At 35.6% G+C, this 23797-nt stretch overlaps 2 protein-coding genes across 9 annotated transcripts in view; one reads left to right on the top strand and one right to left on the bottom strand.

Moving 5' to 3' along the window:
* The window catches only part of RALGPS2 (Ral GEF with PH domain and SH3 binding motif 2), a 153269-nt gene that overhangs the window by 87643 nt on the left and 41829 nt on the right, over positions 1-23797 (top strand). The gene's annotated exons all lie outside the window — the stretch shown is intronic.
* ANGPTL1 (angiopoietin like 1) lies at positions 75-23359 on the bottom strand. Of its 2 annotated transcripts, XM_027614004.2 has the most exons (6): positions 22926-23359; positions 16872-17422; positions 16577-16748; positions 4434-4627; positions 2748-3018; positions 75-1058 (listed from the first exon to the last, which is right to left on the bottom strand). In XM_027614004.2, the coding sequence occupies exons 1-6, from the start codon at positions 22933-22935 to the stop codon at positions 871-873; spliced, it is 1386 nt and encodes a 461-aa protein (XP_027469805.1). In that variant the 5' UTR covers positions 22936-23359; the 3' UTR covers positions 75-870. The 2 variants fall into 2 exon arrangements, with proteins under 2 accessions (XP_027469805.1, XP_027469804.1); XM_027614003.2 differs by having other exon boundaries at positions 16577-17422; positions 22926-23358.

Raw genomic sequence — 23797 nt, 5'->3', positions numbered from 1 at the left:
TCTCCAAGCTTTCTGACTTTTGAATAGCAGATTTGGGGGTAGGGTGAGCAGAGAATTAATAAACTTAGTTATAATTCAGATCTGAAAATCTTTGTCTTATTGAATTTTTGTAATATCAGTATTTTGCTGATACAACAAAACATGCATTTCAGGAAATTTTGATGTTGAACAAATCATATGAAGATGATATTGAAAAAATCACTTGTATATTTCTATTTTTGTAAATTGACTTTAAATATTGCATACATTATTTTGTTTTAAAATATGTATTTTAATACCGTGGGTCACTTAATCCTTTCGGGAAATCGGCATAAAATATGTTGTCAAGAATTCAGATCTAATCATTTCATGTGAAAGGCACAAATTCAATTTGAAATAACTTTTATTCAATGCAAAATATATTTTCTGTTGGCAAAACTAGAGTTTTCTCTAATTTCCTGTCTATATTTTTATAAATAAAATGTGTTACTTGGCTTGAAATCTTAATTATTTTTCTATTGGAAGTTAGAGCAATCTCAAAGTTTTTAAATAAGTTGTTCTTGAACATGTATTCAGTTTTGATTTAAAATAAAGCTAAGATTTGTTATACATTGTGGCAAATATTTACATTTTATAAAACAAACTTTGCCTGTATTTAATCAATATAGTTTTTAAAATAACTGGGGTTATGGGTACAAATAACCTTCTGCAGTACATTGAGGAAGATGAAACTACATTTATAAATCCCCTTTTACAGTTATGGTAACATTCGTTTTAAAAAATATATCTGTAGCAATGAGTTGTGCAAAACAATATACATGTAACATTTACATTTTTAGGAACTGAAAAATACAGAGTTCTATGTCATTTAAGCTGGAGACTGTCTCTCTTTCAGTCAATAGGCTTGATCATCATCTGAACTGCTCTCAAGGAGTATGACCCGCCTCGATATTCAGCCCAAAAAATTCCATCTTGGTACTTGCTTCTGTAATGGCCTCCTCTGTACCATACTCCATTTAGGTTAGAATGTGCACAGGCGTTGTACCACCATCCTCCTTTATGAAAGTGGGCACAGTTTCCTTTGAGGAGAAAAATAGAGATATCAAAGTAAAGCGTTCTTCTAAGTGTGGCACTCTGCAAACCATCAAAAACTTATGCTACCTTTGGAACGATTTGAGTTTTTCTTATTGGTTTCAGTTACCTTTATCTTTGTGGATTTGTTTCTTCATTCATTCTGTTACTGTTCCTGAAGTATCAACTACTTGAAATATCACTTGAATTGCCTTTATCTTGCCCTTTGCTTGTTTACTACATGCTTTTCTTTATTAAGTGATTTAATTTTCTGGGTAGCAGGGTAAATAAAACACAAACGGCATTTGTGAGAAAGAGGGAGAGATTGGAGAGATTGGGAAGGAAAGATACAGAGTTGCTAAAAGTAAATTTGGGAAAATTGAATTCTTAAAATAGCACAAAATAATATAAAATAGAATAGCACTCAGGTGGTCAAATGTGTTTCTGTAAATATGGTGAATACTTTGGTTATATCTCTTCCTTTTTTCCTCTTTTGCCATTGTGAGATAGGTTAACATAGAGACCTGTGTGCTCCTGGCCAGGATACAGCTGAACAGAAAAATAGATCGGTTTTCAGGAGGAATATCTCTTGATCAGGGCCACAAACCTGGCAAAAGCAGGGCTTCTAGGTGGCTCAGTCAGTTAAGCGCCTGCCTTTGGCTCAGATCTTGATCCCAGCGTCCTGGGATGGGGTCCTGCATCCAGCCCCTTGCTCAGTGGGAAGCCTGCTTCTCCTCCCCCTCTGCCTGCATCTTCCCCTGCTTGTGCGCTCTCTCGCTCTCTCTCTCTCTCTCTCTGACAAATAAATAAAATGTTTTTTTTAAAAAGGTAGAAGTATATGAAAATTAATGTTGAGGCTTTTTTTTAAGATTTTATTTATTAGAGAGGGACTGCGTGCACACGAGCCGGAGGGGAAGCAGGCTCCCTACAGGGGGCTCCATCCCAAGACCCCAGGCACTTCAACGTTAAGAGTTACTATATCTGGATTGTCTAACTGATTTTAAAGAGGATATTAATTTCTCCTCTGAATAAAGCTTTTTTGCTCTTCCTACCATATGTTCCAGTTCTACTGTTCCTTCTCATGTGGGTACTAAGAAATGCCTTTTTCAAAGCCGTGTCCCCAAATGGCTGGCCTCCTTCACTCCCTTCAGGTCTTTATTCAAATGTTACCTTCTCAAAGTAACCTTTCTCAGCCACTCTGTATAAAATAGCACCCATCTAACCCCCAGCTGCTCATCACTCATTTTTCCCTCACTGGTTTTATTTTTATTAGAGTACTTGTCACCACCTGACAAATCATTTTGTCTCCTAGAGGGTAAGCTCTAGAAGGGCAGGAACTTTTTTCGTTGCTGTATACTTAGCACCTACAACAGTGCCTGGCACGTGGTAGGTGTTTAGTTAGTAGTTGTTATGAATTTTAGGCATTAGAGAATTTTCTTGCCAGGTGAATGAGCTTTTGCTTTGTTCCCCACCCCCAGGTTAGAATGGTAGAACTTTGCTTTTCACAGAGTTCATTCACACTTTGGGATTGCCTTATAGAAGAGATACTGACCTTTCAGCAGCTTATGTAATCTATGACTGAGTCCAAAATTACCTTTATGGAAAGATTTTTAGTAGCATATCCTTTAATAGCAAGGTTCTCTGTAATGCATAGCAGTGGTTCTACAAAGAATGCACATCAGTTTTTTCTTACTCACCTGCATACATATCTTTATCTCTGTCCAGTGTGGTGAACTGTTTACCATTATGCCACATCATGGAGTCCCCTGCATTTCCCTGGTAAGTTCCCAGACGCAGTCTAAAGAATTCACTTTCAGGTTCCAGGCGAAAGCTGCTATATTCTGCGTAGACTTTTTTGTCACTCCAGTCTTCTAATTCAATCAACAACTTATAATTATCTTGATTGCTAAGCATATAGATATTTTCCAGTCCAAGCCAATATTCTCCATCAATGTTTCCAAACCCTTTCTGTTAATAGACAGCATGAGGACAGAAATAAGTGTAGAGATAGTAAACTTTTTTACAGATAAGTTTTAAATCTTTGATAACATAACTATTCACCATTTAAGTGGTAATATGAACTTCCCTTTTAATAGGTCACCTGATCTTTATAAGCCCCACATAGTCACTTTGTTTTGTTTTGCTTTCTCTTAGTTTGTCTTGTGTTTATTTGCACCGCTAGCTTCAAACTTTATGGATAAGAAAAAGGCAAAAGAGAATGAAAATTTTTCCTAGCTACTAAAAACATTAACTAGTGAACTACCCAAATCCCTGAAAAAGATTCCTGATCTCTCTCATACACAAAGAGCCAAATTTTTTTTTCTGAAAGTATATATGTAACTTCCCCCACCCCGATAGTCAAACAAAAAGGGTAGCTAACATTATTATGATCACTCAATAAAAATGATAGTACTCTGTTGTTAAAACAAATTGTCTTCTTTAGCTCTGTTATAATTAAATATGAGAAGATATAATAGTAATCTTCAGAGTTCCACCTTGGAAAAATTGCAGACTGTTTTTAAAACAATCAGTGAGCTCTCCTATTTCAGTAAGCATTCACCACAGCAGGTGTGCAGCACAATGTAAGGCTTGGTAAACCTGATCTTAACACTGTGTTTTCAAGAAGGTTGTGTTGTAGGACTGTTTCCCCCTAGTTACTTGTTTAGAAATTTATAACTTTTGACATGGGTGTATTAATGCCTCATTTTTAACTGCCAGTAAAAGGTCACCTAAAAGTGAGTAATCACGCGACTTACACAATTTTGAATGAAGAATTGACCGTCTAGAAAATACAGTCTCCCCCATCTGCCATCCCTAAACTACCACTCATAAAATTAGCATGTAAACATCAAAATTATTAACAAAAACTAGTTGCTTACTTTTCCAACATTACTACAGCATGGCTCTGGTCTTGTATGACAGTCCAGGTGTACGTTACCTCCCAGAAGCACCAGTGTCTGGTGTTAGCAGTTTAAAACACGAGGGGATGATTATCAGAGGTAATCAGTCCTAGAGAAAGGGTCATTTTTTGAAGTTCTATAGTTCATAGTATTGCTTAAATACAGTTGCTGATGGGTACAAACATGGTCATAAACAAAAAAGCAGCTGTCTTTTTAGAAAATGGAATCAGCAGTAGTCTTTGCTAAGAATTAAATATATGTAAAAATCATCCAGACTGAAAAGGGGCAGTTTAAAGGATATCTTCGGTTTCCCTTTTACCTTTTAATTTTGACCTTAAAACCGGAGATGAGAATTACCTTTTTGACAAAGGTAGATAATGAAAAATATATGGGTAATTATTTTTAAACTGTTATTTATTGCACGGAATGGCTACTCTGCAAGAGCTATATGTTCCACCTCTGAGGTCTCAATCACTGATTTACCTTATAATTTTCCCAATTTCTGAAGAAGTTGACAGAGCCATCTGTTCTTTTCTGAATAACAGTCCAACCCCCAGGATCCAAACTGTTCTCACACCATAACTGTATTGGTCCATTGCTGTTTTCAGGTTTAATCATATAAATCCCACTGACTGAATGTCCAGCTTCTTTTGCATGCTGACAGTCTTTGAATGGTCCTATAATTAAAATATCATTGATTACCAGGAAACTTAATAGGAACAGAGCCATATCAAAATAGTTTTTAATCAAAAGTCTTACCTTTGTATCTTTCTTTACAGATACCACTTTTTATCTATTATATACACCACACCATAAAAGTTAAACTAAATAAAAGGATTAGCCCAGTCCCACTATATGGAAAATTAACTTGTTTCATTTTCCACTCTTCTTGTGAGTTTTTGTCCGTATACATACATTTTTATGTTGTCATAATTCTGACACACATAGAAAATTGGATTCTGTCTTTTAACAGAAATTTCCGTGAACTACAGTCTTCATTCTGGCACTTTTAGTAGCTGTAATCTAAATTTTTAACATTGAGGGGCGCCTGGATAGCTCAGTCGTTAAGTGTCTGCCTTCGGTTCAGGTCGTGATCCCAGGGTCCTGGGATCAAGCCCTGCATCGGGCTCCCTGCTCCGCAGGAAGCCTGCTTCTCCCTGTGCCACTCCCCCTGCTTGTGTTCCCTCTCTTGCTGCTTCTCTCTAGCAAGTAAATAAATTTTTAACATTGATACATCACTGTTTATTCCTTTGTCATTGGATAAATTTTTAACATTGATACATCACTGTTTATTCCTTTGTCTGATTTTTACTATTATAAAAGTACACAAAGTGTTGTCTTATTGGCTTCAGGTTTTCAAATAATTAACTTATAAAAATGCTGTGGGATTGATCTACTGGATCAAGAGGGCGTGAACACTTTTAATAGCTCTTCATAGTGCCCAGTGTACAGTTTCCAAAATTTGATTTCAGTGGAACACACTAGTCCCTTGAGGTACTTAGTGAAAACGGCCTACCATGGTCAAATAAGTTTTATTATTGCTAAGTATTATATTACCCTTTTGGAAACCCACAGTGTACATGCACGTATGAAAGATTAAGAAGCCCTGAAACAAACCAGAGTTCCCCAAACTTACAGAATCTGTTAGCTTTTTCCCCCATTCAGCAGCCCATAAGAATACATTTCAGGAATGTTGGCAAAATGCCTTTCTAAAGAGTTGTATCAATTTATATGACTAATAGTAATTTTCTTATTTAGTCTACACAATGACCCTGTGATAGTTTACAGATGTTCTATAGATGAAACAGTTAACTAGTCGAAGGTCCTTAATCTTAGAAGGTAATAAACCCTAGACTTAAATCCATTTCTTTCTAATCCCAGGGTCCATGCTCTGAGCTGCTGGCTACATTTGCTCTTAAGTTGTTTTCATAGTTTTATGGATTCCCTCCCTATTTTTTAATACACGAGTAAGTTCTTCATATCTTCTAAAATGATAAAACATTTTGTGAAATCTTTTGTAGAGGATCTGACCCTTGAACTTGTGATTTCCACATTTTTTGGCTCTAAAGATCGCTTCTAAGTTTTACTGAACATTCTTTAGTTGCACCATTCTTCAGTGTTTTGATCCTTTAGTTTTTTATAAGCATGTGAAAGTATTAAGTGATTCAGAAATAAGAATTATCCCACAGATCTTTTAGAACAACAAAAAAAGTGTAGAAATTCCAGTTGTCAGATTTTATATTTTACTAGAAATACTTAAATTTTGACATGTGCAACTTTTAGAATTATGTGAAAATAGAGTTTAGTCAAATAAAGCTCATTCAAGAAAATCCTCACTATATTGATAATAGGATTGATGAAATTTTGAGAAATATGTTATCTATACTGTGCCAGTATATACAGGATCCCTTTTGGGCTAATTGGGGAAGGATTCATCTCATTAAATAAATAGTTATACAATTGCATCATTAGAAGGGGGTCTTAGAGACTGAACTCTTCCCTCTAGATTGCTCCTTGAGGATGGAGACGACTTTTGTTTTTCTTCTGACTTCACATTATCAGTGTTTTAACTATTAGCGGGCTATCAGTCATTTTTTTAATTTAAATTTAATTAACATATAGTGTTATTGTTTCAGGGGTACAGGTCTGTGATTCATCAGTCTTACACAACACCCCAGTGTCCATCACCCAGCCACCCCATCCCCCCTCCACCCCCCCTCCCCTCCAGCAACCCTCAGTCTTGCTTCCTAAGATTACTAGTCTCTCATGGTCTGTCTCCCTCTCTGGTTTTGTCTTTTTTCATTTTGTCCTCTCTTCCCCTGTGTTCCTTTGCCTTGTTTCTTAAATTCTGCATATCAATGAAATAAGATAATTGTCTTTCTCTGATTGACTAATTTTGCTTAGCATAATACCCTCTAGTTCCATCTACATCGTTGCAAATGGCAAGATTTCATTTTTTTCTATCGATCATTTTTTAAGTAAATGAATTAACTTGCCTTCACATTTTAAATACAAGGAAATTGAAAACCACACACAAAATCAAGAGATGATCTATTTCTCTAGCCCACATTTTAATGTTTTGTTGGTATTTCTCTGTTTCAGACTTTTTAAAATTATAATACAATGACTAAACACTACACAATAGTAAAAAATTTGAGAAACTGTAAAGACTTAATGCTCTCTTTCTTGGGTCACATTTATTTTAGGTATTGAATTTTTTAGTTCTAGAGTTTCAATTTGATTTCTTTTTTTTTTTTTAAAGTAGACTCCATGCCCAGCATGGAGCCCAACACAGGGCTTGAATTCACAACCCTGAAATCGAGACCTGAGCTGAGATCAAGTCAGGTGCTTAACTGACGGAGCCACCCAGGGGCCCCTCAGTTTGATTCTTTTTTAATAGTTTTTATTTCTCTTCTGCAGTTTCCAGTCTTGCGTTCATTATGAACGTATCCTTTAAGCTATAATGACTACTTTAAAAAATTCTTGTCCCTTCTGTTTCTAGTTTTCTAAGGGTTTTTATCATGATGGACTTTGGATTTTGTCAAAAGCTTTTTATTTATCTACTGAGCTAATAGGGTTTTCTTTTTTTGTTTGTTAATAGGTAAATTCTGTTGATTATTTTTTGATGTTAAGCCAACCTTGTATTCCTGGGATAACCTTGACTTGGTCATAGTGTATTATTGTTCTTAAGTATTGCTAGATTTGCTGAAATTTTGTTGAGAATTTATACTTCTGTATTCATGAGGATATTGGTTAGTCTGGGAAAGCTTATAAATAAGCTGTGATAAATATAAAAATAACATTTTGATATGATAAAAATAACAAACGATGATAAAAATAACATTTTGAGCTTATCAGACTGGCCATAAATTAGATCACATTCCATTAAAATTCAATGTGAATTATTTTTTATTATCTACCTTATCAGTTACTGAATCAAATTACAAAGTATTCAGAACCTTTAACACAGTACTTGGCAGAGTAGTCGTCATCAGTAACTCAGTTGCCTTCTTTTCTCCTTTGTTGCTGTCCCTGACACACAGCAGTAGCTCCTTTATTAAATATATGCTTATTTAATAAATTTAATATGGCTAATCAAAGATGAATGTACAGTCATTTCTGTTGTAGAAAATAGCGTATTCCTGAAAACCCTCATGTTCTGTAAAATCTTGCACCAAAAATAACAGCTGATGTTAGCTGTTAAATACTTTGTATTTGGCTGTTGACCTTTGTGGCACAAAACGTTAATGTAGCTTGGAAAAACTCCAAATGAACCAGTATGACCTCTTTGTTTTACTGATATTCTTCTTTTTTACCAATCCCATTATAAGCTACTAAACATTTCAGAAATGTACAGTGTAGTCAAGTCAGAGAAGGATAGAAAGGTTGTAGTTCAGATAGGATGAAATTTACAGAATTTTAATTTTATGCGTGGGAGTGAAATAGAAGGAAAAGTGAAGTCTAATTTCCAGGTCCATTCTTAGATTACTTTGTGTAATACATGGTAATGTAGGCATTTGTTTACTCATACAACTCCTCATGGCAAACACTGTATCTTTTGGTTGTCTACCTATCCACACAGGTGAGGCCCACTTAGACACGCAAATATTTGTTGAACTAAATGATTCCTGGTAGCCACCGTGGTTTCCAGAATTTCCTCCGTTGTACATTATTTTTTCCAGATGTGTCTTTTCTGCATCTACAATAGGCTAGAAAATTTTAGGCTCAAGGGGTAAAGAAACAACCATAGAGTCAAGTGGGAAGTGGGGGAAGTGGCAAGTAAAGAGAGAATTGCATGACAATATGACAGGTATTTTGATAGAGTTCTGCAGGGCACATGGAAACACGGGCCAGAAATAGCTAACGCAGATTGGCAGAAAAGAGATCAAAGTCTACCTATATGTAAGCTGAATCTTGAAGACTGAAGAGGAGTTAGGCTTAGTGGGGGTCAGGAGTCTGATCACGGCCACACACGAGTCACCTGAGCTGAGGGAGGGAATCAGAAGAGAGCTTGATGTTATAGAGGAGCTACAAGTCTAATACATCTGAAATGTAAATGGCTAAGGGCGGTACTTGGAGCCCTTGAGGTTGGCTCTAGAGTTCAAACTGATTTTCTTCCGTGTAGCCAGACTTTTTCTAAGTTGTCACTTCCAGAATAGTCAAGGGTATCTGAGGAACATTGCTCTTATTTTAAACTCTATTGTAGTTAATGCACACGTGAAGTAGTCTTGTTGGAATCCACATAAATATTTCTCTCATTTCAGAAATTTGCTTGTTCTATAAATGTCACCTTTATATTGTTTATTTTATGAATGTGACCCTTGTAAATGTTTGCTCTGTACTCATTCGACTATAGTTTTGACAATTTACATTTTATATTTAAGTATATATTCAGCAGTTGGACTTTCATTAGGTTATGTGAATTGCTGTAAAATATTTAGAAACATCAAGGTTTTGAATGTTAACAAAGTATTTGTAAAATAGCATTTGTTTTCTGCTATTTAGAAGGCCCTTGGATATTTAAGCAAATTGGAAAGTGCTGGGCTTTCTAAATCCTGCTTTCGTTTGATAAGACTTCATTTTAGGCACATTTAAAATGATCTTTAATTTTCAACCCATTTGTTTGTGGTGGGCTTCATATTTGCAGTTTGGATGCCTGTTAGACTTAGTTGATCAAAAGGCTTAGGAATATTTAGTTGAAATCCTTTTCCAGAACATGTGTATAAAATTAGTAGTGCTTTTAGCTACTTTTTTCTCCTCAGTAAAGATAATAAATATTAGAATGTAGTATTTGTATTTATTTTTATAAATAAACCATTAACCTGTCTTAGCCAGTGTGTATTGTTGATCTTGGCAGAAATATTTTTTCGTTACTACTTGAATATGTTATTTACTTTCTGCTCTAGAGTTAGATTATAAGACATTCTTAAATTAAATGTTTTACTACTTTACTATAAAAATCATTGCCTAGTACAAGTAACACCTTTGTTTTTGAGAGGTCAAATTTAACTTGCAGGTTTGCATATTATTAGGAATAAATTAATTGACATATATCAGGAATTTGTTCGTAATGGTGCACATAGGGTATAGACTGGAAGTACCTTTCTTTTAAAATAGGAATTTTATTAACCTTTTTCTTGCATTGAGTAATCTTGAAATAGTCTTCATCTTCGTTGACACGCAATTAGACTCTTCTCAATGCAGGAAACTGGAATTCTGTACATTGAATTTGAAGGACCAGTGTCTTTCTTCCTCAGTTTATTTGATGATTAAAGTTTGTATGGGTATAGGACTAACAAACTCCAGTTAATAGATCTGATTCATAGAAAAATATTGGCCAGTCATGCCACATTATTTCCCAACATGTATTTTTCATTAAGAACCTATATTTTGACCAGAAGAGTGGGTTAACAAAATTTTTCTTTTTTTATTTTGATTTTTTAAAGATTTTATTTATTTATCTGACACAGAGAGAGAGAGAGAGAGAGAGAGTGAGCACAAGCAGGGGGAGTGGCAGGCAGAGGCAGAGGGAGAAGCAGCCTCCCCACAGAGAAGGGAGAGCCCGATGTGGGACTCAATCCCAGGACTCCGGGATCATAACCTGAGCCGAAGGCAGTCGTTTAACCAACTGAGCCACCCAGGTGCCCAACAAAATTTCTTTCATACTTTGACTATACCTTTACTGGGAACCATCTTTAACATACCTGTCTTTTTTCTGTAAAACAACTGTTTAATTGCTTAAGTTAAAAGGTAAAACCTTCCCTTTTTAAAGTCATTTATTTTCTTACTTTGCCCCAACCCTGTGCTCTTTGTGATAGGAGAAACAGGACAAAAAAGATAATCAGTTTAGAGCTTTCAAATAATTGGTCAGCGAGTAAAATCTTTCTGAGAGGTAAACTTTTTAATTGGGTTGTGAGCTAAGTATAAGATAAACATATTTGACAGCATTTCAGAATGGGAAGTTTGAGGCAAATACTTTTTGAAGCGATAATAGATTCTTCTAATAGTATGGATTACTATGTTTATTAATCTATAAGTTTCAAATGTAGTTTGCATCCCAAACTTTAATTTTTAATTACAAGAGTTTATCAATTGTTTCTCATAACTGTAACAAGAGTCCTCTTCCAACAGCCCATTTTTATCTAAACAGTCTTTAGTTTTTCTTTTTTTTAAGTGTTAATATAAGTATTCCACCGAAACCAGTTGTGTCTTTAAAATTTACCAATAAGAAGCCTTATAAATACTTGAAAATTAGCTTATCCACTAAAAAACATATTAGGTTTCTAATGACTGCTTTTCAGATTTAACTTTTTAAGGTTACAGTTTATGTCCCCATACATGGCATAGCAAGGCCCATAAAGGGAAGGGCACAGAGAAATGGAATAATTGATGGTCAGACCATACACAAAGCATGTTTATGTGCGTCACCTCATTTATTCACCACAGCAATCTTTCTTACAAAAGAGGCAACAAAGTCTTGACAAAATCCAAATTTCCTGATACTCAGATCTGTGCCCTAATACACTGTGTGAAGGAACTTTCTCAAGTCCATCCACCTACAAGGAATAAACTTATTTTCATGAATATACCATTTGTAAAAGAGTAATGTTTTCTTTTATAAAAGACTAACCCAAAATGCAGCCACTGAATAGCAGTTAATTTTATTGATGGCAATTTGCCAGGTGTGTAGTTACATTCCCATTTTGTTTTTAAGCTAGAAGGGAGGGTAACGTTTCTGGAGGTAATTATTTTTAATCTAACAAAAGTATTGCTTTATTTGCTTTAAGTTCATAATAAGTTCTTTTGAGGTGCATTTTTCTTATAACCATTTTAAAAGAAAATATAAAATTGTCATTAAAACACCCTTTTAGAAAAATGGTAAGATATATATAACAAAGTTTACCAACTTCATCATTTTTAAATGTACAGTTCAGTGGCATTATACCTTCTCTTTATTGTACAACCAATCTCCAGAACTCCTTTCATCTTGCAGAACTGAAACCGCGGACCCGTTAAACAATTTTCCATTCACCAGCGGCCATTCCGCTTTCTATCTCTATGAATTTGGCTTCTCTAGGTACCTCATATTAGTGGAATCATACAGTATTTGACTTTTTCTGACTGGCTAAAACACTTATAAAAGAATACATACACATTATACATTTAGGGACTTTAGACTTCTGGATCACGCCCCCTCACGTGCAGTAATACAAACTTCTTGGTGCCAGAGCATCTGTAAGTACAGCAGGACCGTCCGTCTTTGCCCCTTTTGTGCAAGTGCCCAGACAGCCCAAACCAAATATTTTCCAGTCTGATAAGAATAATATAAACACAGATTTTTGCACATTATGTATAAAGAAAAGAAAGGGCAAGTTTAATCATTGCTTATAGTCACTTATATTTGACAGGAATCATAGAATATTAGAAATAGGACGTGATGTTAGAATTGTCCAGTCCAACCAGCGTCTCATTATACACATGAGAGAACAGATCTAGACTGGCAAAGTCGCTTCCCCAAGGTTAAGGACAGAGGAAACAAGTTTTCTTAATTCTGTGCACTTTCCCTTTTATGTTCGCTAGTGTTCTAAAGACCATTCTTATAGTGTAGCTAATTATGTCCTTGAATATCAAAGACCAATATTTATAGAATAAAATAAGTGAAAAGTTAATGTTTACTTGTGACAACAAATAGTGAATAACAGAAGTTATATCTGCCCTTAATTTTTACATTAAGGATTGGTTAATGGGAATATAAAACCATTGTTATATTAAAACAAAAGTCTGTTTAATGGGACTTTTATATGCTAAATCCCTAGCATGGGATTTAATTCTGAAATACAAGATTATTCCTGCACTACAGCTCAATGTATAATAAAATCTAGAACTGATACAGCTCATTTTGTGTAAGTATTTTTCAATGTATCAGTGTATGAGTATGTGAATAATAATTTCTTCGAGAACTTGATGATACCATCTGCTTAAGATTCAACACCCACAGAAAATACTCCATGATGGTCATCTCCATACCTATATAATTGTACATTCCTTCAGTTAAAAATTCCACACTCTTCAGTTTATTTATGTTATATGAATAAATACTTTGCTGAGAAGTTGTACACATTAAAAGCTTACACAAAACACATACTTTTTAAAAGATCATTAAAAAATACATATTTTTTCTTTCTATACCCAGTGGATCATTTTATATACATCTTTCCTTTGAAAATCAAAGGGTGTGAGGATGTTAATAGTGATCATCATTTACCTAACATAATGGTATTTTAGCCTGTTGTTACTGAGAGTTAGAACAGTATAAATTGAATTAATCCAGTACAGTAGAATGTATTAAAGTACTTTCATGAAGGTCTGTGGAATGAAAACTTTAGGAAGCTCTATAAAAATGTAGTAAGTTAACCAACATTTATTTAGCATCTGCAAATATCCATCTACCAGGAAGGAGCTTACATTATAGCTGGAAGGCATTTTACTTAGATGTGTATTTGAGTGCTGTAAGTACATGTAAAGATAACTGATAATTCAAGAGGGAATATAAGGAATGTTGTATATATTTTATGTTCCAGAGAAAAGAGATTCATGGAGAGGAGCAATCACTTTAAGCCTGAGGAAGTCAACAAGGGCTCCAAGGAGGAATTGCTACTTTATTTTATTTTATCTGAGCCTTATAATAGGTAGAAAGCATGATAAATATTTCAAAGACAATGAGTTGATTCATTTTATTGAAGCAGATGGTTTTTGTGAAGGAAATTAATAGAAGGAAAGTTAAAGAAGTAGGTTTCATTTGAGGAGGATATTGTTCTTACCCAGGCTAAGCAAAATGCACATTTTCTGTGTGTAATGGGGAACCGCTGAGCAGAAGTGTGATGTGATCAAAGTAGTAGTTTAAGAAGATAGATCTGTTGGCAATATAGAATATATTTTGATGGAGAGAGAAAATGGAGTTAGACTAGTCAACAAGCTATTATACCATTCCTAATAAGAGTTAACATTTTGAGTGCCAGGCACTGTTCTAAGCACTCCTCAAGTGTTAAATTCTGTAAGGTAAGTACAATTAATATCCTCTTTTTTTACAGATGAGGAAACTGAGGCACCGAGCAGTTTCCCACCCACCCCCAAGGTTACAGAGCTATAATAATCCAGAAGTCTCTATCCTCCAGCTGCTGCCATAGATAACTTGGATCTAAGTTAGCGTTCTGTCCCTGAATAGAAATGAGGGACAAGGGGCACCTGGGTGGCTCAGTCGGTTAAGCGTCTGCCTTCGGCTCAGGTCATGATCCCAGGGTCCTGGGATTGAGTCCTGCATCAGGTTCCCTGCTCAGCGGGGAGCCTGCTTCTCCCTCTGTCTCTGCCCCTCCCCCTGTGTGTGCTGTCTCTCCCTCTCTCTCAAATAAATAAAATTAAAAAAAAGAAAAGAAAAAAATGAGGGACAAGTCCGTGAAAGAAAAGCAACATGGATAGAACTTAGCTGACTACGTGTGTGGGGCAGGAGGGAAGTGACAGAGATGAGCCAAGCAAATTCAGAAATAGGGAGCAGCATAAATCACAAAAGAGAAATCAAAATCAGATGACCCATCAATCTTACTAATGGAGGTTTATCCTAAGGATATAATCACAGAGAAAGAAAAAGAACAAAAGTTATCCTTTAAAATTGCAAGAATAGTGATTACCGTGTTAACAAGAAAGGAAAAAAAGACTTGAAGGTTATTACCGAAATGTTAACTTTTGTTTATTTCTATTTGGATATTCAGTGAGGCTTTTTTTTTTTTTTTTAAGATTTTTATTTATTTGACAGAAATAGCACAAGTAGGCAGAGAGGCAGGCAGAGGCAGAGGTGCCCCTCAATGAAGCTTTTTAAAACGCTTATTAGTATTTTCTAGATTTTCTTCAAAGGTAAATATGTATTACCTCTATAATAATTACTTCTAGAAGGAAAATCCTAGGTTGGGAAAGAGATTATTTTAGGCTTTAGTTATTCATTCACTCATGCCTCAGATATCTATTGTAGTGCTTAAAATATGCTGAGCACAATGTGCCAAAGCTTGATTTTGGCTATGTGTTTGAGATAGAAAAATGAAAACACAGTTCACTTTCTTCCAGAAGCGTTCAGTCTAGCAGGAGACAGACATGCAAACAACCCTAGTGTAATGTGATACAGAAAATGTGTTCAAGGCGTAGTTAGCAGTTTGGGGAAAGAGCCATCGAGATCTGTTTGTTTGAATCTAGGAATGTGTAACATTTAAGATAATATTTTACTTAAGCCTTGAAATCTGCCAGGTTGACAGATAAGCTGGAAGAAGGCATTTCAGGGGAGGAAGCAGCGCCGTGTGAAGTGATGGTAGAACATCCAGATGCCAACATTCAGCATTGGTTAGAATCAGGAGGGAGAGCTCCAGGCAGGAGGCATTTGAGCAGTGATGATACTTGGAGCCTTGAAGGTATGTGAGACCTGTAAAATAGAGAATCTTGAGGAAAACTTTTTAAGCTGTAGGAGTGGAAGAAGATGCAAATGAAGGACCTGGAGAAGTGGGAAGAGTCGGAATATTATGATGTGGAGGCCCAGGAAAACAAGAGATGTGAATGGTCAGTGGTGTCCATTGCTGCAGAGAGATATTTTATGCTATGTGTATTTCCAGTCTTTGTTTCTTGTTGTTTAAAATTATTCCATAGTCCATGTGCAGTTTTATGTGCTGCCTTTTCAATAAGTGAATGAACTGTGATTTATTTTTTAATTTTGGGCATTTGGGCTTTTCTTTCCACTCTGAGGAAACAAATCAACCTGTAAAGAATTCAGGAGAATGCTTTATGAGAAAATGGATGCAGGGGTAAAATAAAATTAAAATATTTAGAAAGCTAGCAGTGAACTTACTAAACCAGTGGTGGATTATTCATCTTCGTATTCTGGGCACTTAGATGAGTGATCGATAAGGGAGGAAGGAAGGAGAGAAGAAATAGAGCAACGGATATTAGGATCAATTCTAGGGTTTTTTGATATCTTGGTGAAAACTGGGTATATGATACAGATTGTAGTTTGTTTAGCCTTGGAAAATAGAAGGGATACCTTTTCCTCTTAAGACTGAGGACAAGAAAGCATGGGTGTTGTGCAGATGTTTTCAAGATAAGAAAGAACAAGGAACCTTGGACCTGAGTAGACATCTCAGTACAGCAGTAGACAGTGTGTTTCTGAGAGTGGAGGTAAAGAGGAAGTCTAATTATAGGCTTAAGGAGAGTGAAAGCAACTTTTTATTTGTTCCCTTTGGAAAGGAGGAGAATGAGAAGAGCAGCAAGAGGATCTAGCTGGAGGCGGATAGGATGGTTGTAGAGGTTAGAAGTGGATTGTGGACTCATTCCTGTCTTAATGCTAGTAACTTAGATTGTAAGAATTTGGTTGGAAGGCAATACTTTCCTCACAGAATACAGTTTTGGGGAACCCTTAGACTCGGAGCTGAGAGAAGTATTTAAGTTCACTTCTTGATTAATAGAAAACAAAAATGTCCATGTATAATTACATCACCAGGATGAAGAGTAAGGGCTTATTATGTGCATTGTTTCATAAACCATAAAACATATTAACCTCATACTTCCATTTTTAACAGTAAGAGGTAACTTACCTTCATTGATGAAAGTTACTGGTGGTATCTTGAAGGGACTTCTGGTAGGAGAAGTTCCCAGATCAGGTGGTGGCATTAAGTCTCTGGGATAACCTGGATCCCTCTGTATCTCGTTTCCTCCCAGCAGTCCGGGAGTGTACTGATGACTGTTAGGAATGTGCTGTGGCACTACCTGGACAAGAGGAGGAGACACATGGGGGTCTTGTCGGGAAAATACCTTCAAGCACTGTTCTTCCAATGAAGTGATCATCACAGACTGGTTATTGACGAGATCAGTCAAGGAAGCGTATTTTACCTCTAGTTCCCTGTACCTTGTTGCCATCTTCAGCATTTCTGTAGTGACATTGAGGATTTTATTTTCCAACTGGGAAAGTTCAAGTGAATTATCCCTCTTACGGATAATCTCATGTAGTAGTTGCATATAGAGTTGAGTAACACGCGAGTTCATGTTACGGCTTTCTTTTCTCAGTAGCTTTACCTCATTGACAATGTTTCCATCTACATCCACCACCAACTGCAGGACGTCTATCTCCCGCTTCTGCCTGGAGAGCACATCCTTTAGGTTTTCAAGGTCCATCCTGGTGATCATGTCTTTAATGGTACTTGCATCTTGCCCTTTGGTATTGACACAAATTGGCCCTGTAATTTTTTGTTCAGGGACCAGGAATGTATATGCACATTTCTTTACTTCCTCTTTACCATCTGTGGCACGGGGGTATCTTCTCTGCGTTGTTTTTTTTATTTTGAGCTGGCCTCCTCTGCAGTGTCCAATGCCCATTAGTAGGAAGAATAGCACACTAAGGATCCAGATAAAAGCCTTCATTTTGAAATGAGGTCGTATGAAGTCTTTTAGAAAACAAACCAATGAAAATATAAATAAATAAGCAAATAAAGTAGAATAATGAACATGAGCAAAACCCAGGATGTATCATCTTGCAGTCAAGATGATATTGTTATTAGCTAGTTGTATTATATTGGTGTTAGGAATAATTGTTTATATTTGAGGTGCTCCATTAAAAAATAAACAAAAACTAATAAAACCAATGTGCTCCAAAAGAATTCTCAGCCATGCGGATTGCATTGCCTGCACCTTCTGATTTATCGAAAATTGTTAAATATACTATTTTTAGAATTTTAAAATGTATTACTGGAAAACTACATTAAAGTTCATGTCTTAAGTAAAAAAAATAAACCGATGAAGGGAAAAAGTAAAAAATTCATTTTAACCTACTTTTAAAGTTAATAATGTATTTAAAAATGGGGGGTTAGAACTAGGTATCTATTGGTGTTACTAAATTGGGCCAGAATTAATGTTACTGATTTGTTAAATTCAACACCATGATGCCTTTGCATTTGTTTAAAATTCAGGTTTCAGAGAATAGCTCTCCAACTACCACCTCATTGTAATGCTTTTTGTTCCTCAGCTCAGTGCCCACTGTGTGCAAAGGCAAAGGGTTAGTGTTCTTGGGTGCTTTGAGACCCTAATAAGACACTTTTCTTACCGTTGAAAAGTTTACTCACTGTCTTAAGACTCTGAAAATGATACATAGTGTTTGTAAAGCTTTGATTAAAACATTCTTCCCTAACTAGTATTAAATATTCTATTAATTTTTTTAAGATTTTATTTATTTATTTGAGAGAAAGTGAGTGAGAAAGAGAGAGAGCACAAAGAGGGGGAGGCAGGCAGAGGGAGAAGCAGGCTCCCCGCTGAGCAAGGAGCCCGATGTGGGACTTGATCCCAGGACCCTGGGCTCATGATCTGAGCCAAAGGCAGACGCTTAACCGACTTGAGCCACCCAGGTGCCACTCTTCCCTAACTAGTATTAAAGTTAATAGGAGGTGACTTTATTAGCTATTATTTTATATTTATATTACCTGTTTTTAATTAAATTGGCCCTCTGTAATATCTTTTTTATCTATCAGATTAAAGACACATTCTTAGATCTCAAACCAGAAAGTTTTGGCATCATATTTTTTGTTTTTGTGGCGTGTCCTTTTGGGATTAGTGACAAGTTTAAGAATGAGAGAATGTTTACAGTCATTATTGTGGGTAATTGTGTTTTCTAAATCATAATCATATAAATGCTCTAAGCTTATGTATGATTTAGCAGGTTCATTCATTTTTTTTTTAGCAGTTTCATTCTTGTAACAGAGATTCTACTGAACTGTATTGTAGTACAATTTCAATAGTTTTCTGTAACCATTACCAAGGTAAGAAAGTCTCTGTAATTGAATATGATTGTTAGAGTTGGAAAGTGCCTTAGAGAACCTCTTTGCACCCATGTGCGTGTTGAAAGCCAGGGCCACGCAAATCGGCAGGATTAGAACCAGGTCAAGAATTCAGGTTCCCCGGCTCCTCAGTCAGCGTTGACAGCAGTGGCATGTCTTGCTGGCATGTGTGCTTGGAGTGTTTCATTTTTGCTGTGACAGAGAGACACCTGTCCCTCACTGTACAATTGCTATAGAAACACCAGTACGAGGTCTAAGAACCAAAGCTGCTTCCTTTCTCACAAGTTACCTCCCTCAGGAGGAGTAGCAGTAGAGTGGGTAAGGCGTGCCACTCCCTCAGCTGCACAAGCAGGCTGCTGGAGCACGTGGCCCACCTTCCCCTCTGATAGACTGGACTGCGTGCCTGCTCTGCTGTTTTTGAAGGATGGCAGTGGATATACTAAGAACTCTCTGTCCCACTTTGCACCCAGGTTCTTGTTTTTTTGGTTTGAGAAGATGGGTTCCATGTTGTTTATGCCTACAATTAATAATAGCAATGTAGTAGTAGCAGTAGTTCATACTTATTGGGTGCTTGGCCTTGTTTTAAGCCCCTTTGCATGTATTAAGTCAATTACTTGTAACTACAGCCCTTTGAGATAGAGTACTACAGTCCTCATTTTCAGTGAAGGACTGGCATCCAGAAATTAAGTACCTTACCCAGAGAGAGTCACACAGCTTCTGAGAGATGGAGCCAGAATTTGAACCTAGGCAAAAGACTCCAGGGTTGATGTTTTTCTTTTTCATTAACCACCACAGCATATGGCAGCATATTCTGTCCTGTTTTCTATCACCAGCAGCATAACAGTCCCTTACATGAATTTGCATTCACAACCACACTGTGAAATAAAATACTCTTTTTACAAAGAAATAAAGTCCCAGAGAAGCCAAAATTAGCGCTCAGATTGGATTCAGTTCTTCTACTCCTAACTTTTCCAGACCTGTGATTTTTTTTTTTTGTCCTAGTCATGCTGTAACTATGGAGGAGCCTTAACTTTGTGCTGCTTGTTTTTCAGTCTTTTCCTGGTTTGTAGGTCTTTATATTGACCCGTTATTTATTTTTGGAAAGGTATTTGTGAATCATTTTTGTTAGGCTCTGCTTCCATCATTTTTCAGTCCCAAACTTTGCTGCTGTCATTCCTTCCCCCCTGTATGTATTGTATCAGTTGATAGCTACTTACCTAACTTGTGATTAGGAACCCTCCCAAAAAATAATGGTTCTTATGATCCATGAAATATGGACTCTTTAACTATAGCCATAAAGATGACTGCTACTTTTTAAAACCATGTCTCCTTTGGGTGTTTTCAAATAAATGGTGCTTTCAAAGTGGAGTGATAATGACAATAAAGCAAAGAGTGGATGGAGTATGGAAAATTATTTTTCTCTTACTAACATAATCAAGATAGGAGGAATGAGCACAATAGTATTCCATATTTATATCAGAGGCCTTCTATTCCTTACTGATAAACAAAAGCACACTTGGATGAGTACTTTTAGTTTTTTGTTTTTTTATTTTGTCTCTGATATCAAGAGAAAATTTAGACCTTAAGGTCATCTATTTTGTAGGAAAAGGGCTTTTGTACTAGAGCTACCAATAAAAGATTTCTTGTTGTATTTGCAGATTCATGGGATTTAGATATGGTTTATTTTTAAAACTGGGACGGTAAAATGTACAGTATTTCCCCTACATAGTGAACTTACTAGTCCTCAGATTCCCTCATTTCACTTTAATAATAGAATGGAAATTCTTAGATCATAAAATTATTTTATTTAAATAATCTATGAGATAAGCTACCAAAACAAGGGAAGTTCAGCAGCTGTAATGAAACTTCAAAACAAGTAGAATTTCATGAACAATATTCTGATTGGAATGGCTTGTATTCCTACCAGACACAGATTTGTATAGGACAACTAAGAACATATAATCCAGGACTGTTATTGTGACTTTACGTCAGTGTTGTCATGAAAGAACAAAGATGTGAAATTAAAATAGCAATAGCTTCATTTTGGTGTGTTCTTCCTTGGCTCTTTTTGGGCTCCTATACGATTAAATCATAAGATAAATCATTGTGTACCATAAGAGAATCTGACCTAAGTATTTAAAGGAGGCAGCTAAACGTTTGTTCTTAAATAAAAATAATTCCTTTGACCTTATAAAAGTAATGACTTCGTTGTCACCTAAAGAAGAATAAGGAGCCACATTTCTGAAGTAGTAGACTAGCTACGTCATGAGTAAGAACTGGTTTTAAAAATACATTTACTGTTACATTCTCTGAAAACATTCTCTTATTTAATATTTTCCCACCACGTTCTGTTTTAAAAGTGTAAGATCTATAAATCTGTGTTACCTCATAAAACCTTTCTGTATATGTTAAAACTTTCCTAGGTCCCAAGAGAATGTTATAAATTAGTTACAGTATACTTAAGTTTAAATCTATGCCTTTGCTTGGTTGTTTTTAGGGAAAAAAAAGGAAAAAAGAAAAAAAGTCGTCCGTGCTTTGGGTTAATTTTATTGGTACTATTTCTCTTCATAGTTGCTACACTGCCAGCTAGTAGAGAGAAGAAATAAAAATCAGGAGTTACTTCCTTTCCGATAGTAAATGCATAGAGGCATTTAACTGGCTATGTCGTGCACTGAAAACAGCATGAGGCAGTGACCCTATAAATTTATGAAGCATTGAAGATGCCTTAGATACTTCTAGATTTTAATTATGTTCTGGGAAAAGACTTGAGAACAGTCTCACCCCCTCTGAAGAAAGGGATAGTAGTTATCTGTGTGTTTGGGGTTTCAGAATCAGGGCTTGCCTAAGGCTTCAGTAAGAACCGAGGTTTAACGAGGTCCTGCACTTTTCACAGCAAGCAGCAGCGGAAAAGAGAGAGATGGCAGAATTGCTTTGACATTTTATCAGTTTCTTGTAAAATATGTTTAAGAGAGATCCTCCCAGGATTTAGAGTTTGAATCTTTAAGGAAAAGACATGAATGTAAAGTTGAAGAAATCTGAGCTCTACAATTATTTGCTTGTTGAAGATTCTTACCATTTAATGTCTTTAGTTTTAAAGAACAGAGGATCCCCAAATCATAAAACACTTAAGTGTCTTTGGTGTTTTAACTAGTAATTTTATTTTTAACAGTTTTCATAATACAGTTAAAGTAGAATAGTGAAAGAAACCTCTTGTATGATTACCAAAATTATGTCTGTCTAAAAATATTATGTATTTTTGGTCTTTTAATCATGTATTTAAGTAATTATATCTTCTGGGTTCTTATTTTCTACTTTACTGCTGACTGCTTACATAATATTTCTGTCACATTTTATTTTTTTTCCTTAGTCCTAATCTGTAAAGTTTTAGGGTTTTTTTTTTAAGTTTTAGGGTTTTTTTAATGTATCAATAACTTTGCTTTCTTAAGTAATTCTAGGTATAGCAGTTTTAATTTCTGTTACCCAAGTTAAATAACTTACATGTAAACCTGGAAAGTTATTTAAAATTTTGAGTTTTTGCAAGAAATACCAGAGATATAGCTTAAATCTTTACAAAAATTTCTGCTTAATATTTGGTTATACTATAATTGAGGAATTGTTGCAAAGCCTTTCAGTTGATTTTATATCTTTTTTAGCTGTGTTTGGTAGCTGTACTTGAAGATCTCTAACAGTATACGTGACCTGCCAACGCACACACACTGGAATTGTGTGGAGAGAAACTCATGTTTATAGCTCTTTTCTTTTGTTTGTATCCCTTTGTTTTTAATTACTGCGTTGCAAACCTTATACACTTAATTTGTTATTTGTTAAAATTTCTAGGGTCACTAAAGCACTTACTTTCTGAAACCTAACATGTATGTACCAATGTATAAGCATATATACCAAATATTATTAAATTGAACCTCAAATCATGCATTAATCATCACAAAATACATAATCAGTTTTTTACATAGAGGTGCAAAAAAAAAACCTTTTTCAACTAAAATAAATTGTAGTATATTTTAAAATTCTTTGTTTAATAAAAGATTTTGAAATTTCTACAAATGCAAAATTTTGAACATACACAGAATTTTAAAGAAAAATAAAAGAAATATTAAAATACCTTTATGCATCTGTTGATAAAGCAGACCCAGAAACTTGCTGCTCTTATTCTTGCTTTTAAAAATCAGTGTAGATGTTTGTTCATCTGTGACTTTAATGGCAATTGCATTTTTGTTTTGGACCGTCAGATCCAACCAGTAATAAGGACCTTCTTTTTCTTCTTACAACACTAATCAATTGAACTTGACAAGCCACCTATGTAATTTTAAGTAGTATAGTGGAAGTTCTGGTCTGTGGGCTGTCTTTAATCCGGCAGAGAAAGCATTGTGGCTTTGCTCTGACTGCCACATGGAGAAGTGCAGTAACCAGCTGCAGCTGACCCAGATTGTATATACAGCACCCTCGAATAGTGATTCCCTCTTTCTCGGTAAACTCAAGTTCAGCCCACATATTACGTCACCAAAAAATTGCTGGAGACTAGGGGGGAAAATCTCCTCCTTAGGATTTCCTCTCTGTAGCCTTAAATAGGGGTGGGGGTAGTGGGATCAGCAGGAGGCTGAATAGCTCTGAACAAGGAGAGACTGTGTGCAGGTTGAAGGAAGGGCACCATCTGGAAACAAACTATCATAGTTCAGCGGGCAATTATAAAACAAACATTTTAGTCTGCTGGCCAGAGATCTTTTAACTTGAATACTGAAAAAAATAGTACTCAACTTCTCAGAAATAGTAACAGGCTGATAAGTTGTTTTTTTTGTTGTTGTTGTTGTTACAAAGAACAAGAGTTAGACTTTGTCAGGAGGCAGCCACCTAATGTAATACTCTTTATAGTGTAGAAGAATTTTTAAACATTTTACTAAGTTGCCCTTTCAGAAGGTTTTAAACAGATGAAACTTGATGTTGTGATATATCTTACTCTGTAATGTCTCTTAAGAT

Source organism: Zalophus californianus, chromosome 10, assembly GCF_009762305.2.
Source record: "Zalophus californianus isolate mZalCal1 chromosome 10, mZalCal1.pri.v2, whole genome shotgun sequence".
Lineage (NCBI taxonomy): Eukaryota > Metazoa > Chordata > Mammalia > Carnivora > Otariidae > Zalophus > Zalophus californianus.
The sequence above is the reverse complement of the archived record's forward strand: the minus strand, read 5'-3'. Positions and strand labels throughout refer to the sequence as shown.

Coding starts and splice junctions, on each gene's coding strand:
- ANGPTL1 (XM_027614003.2), bottom strand. Junction 4,628..16,576: donor AGTAACTTTCATCAATGAAG/GTAAGTTACCTC, acceptor TTTTAATTATAG/GACCATTCAAAGACTGTCAG. Junction 3,019..4,433: donor GAAATTGGGAAAATTATAAG/GTAAATCAGTGA, acceptor GTCTATTAACAG/AAAGGGTTTGGAAACATTGA.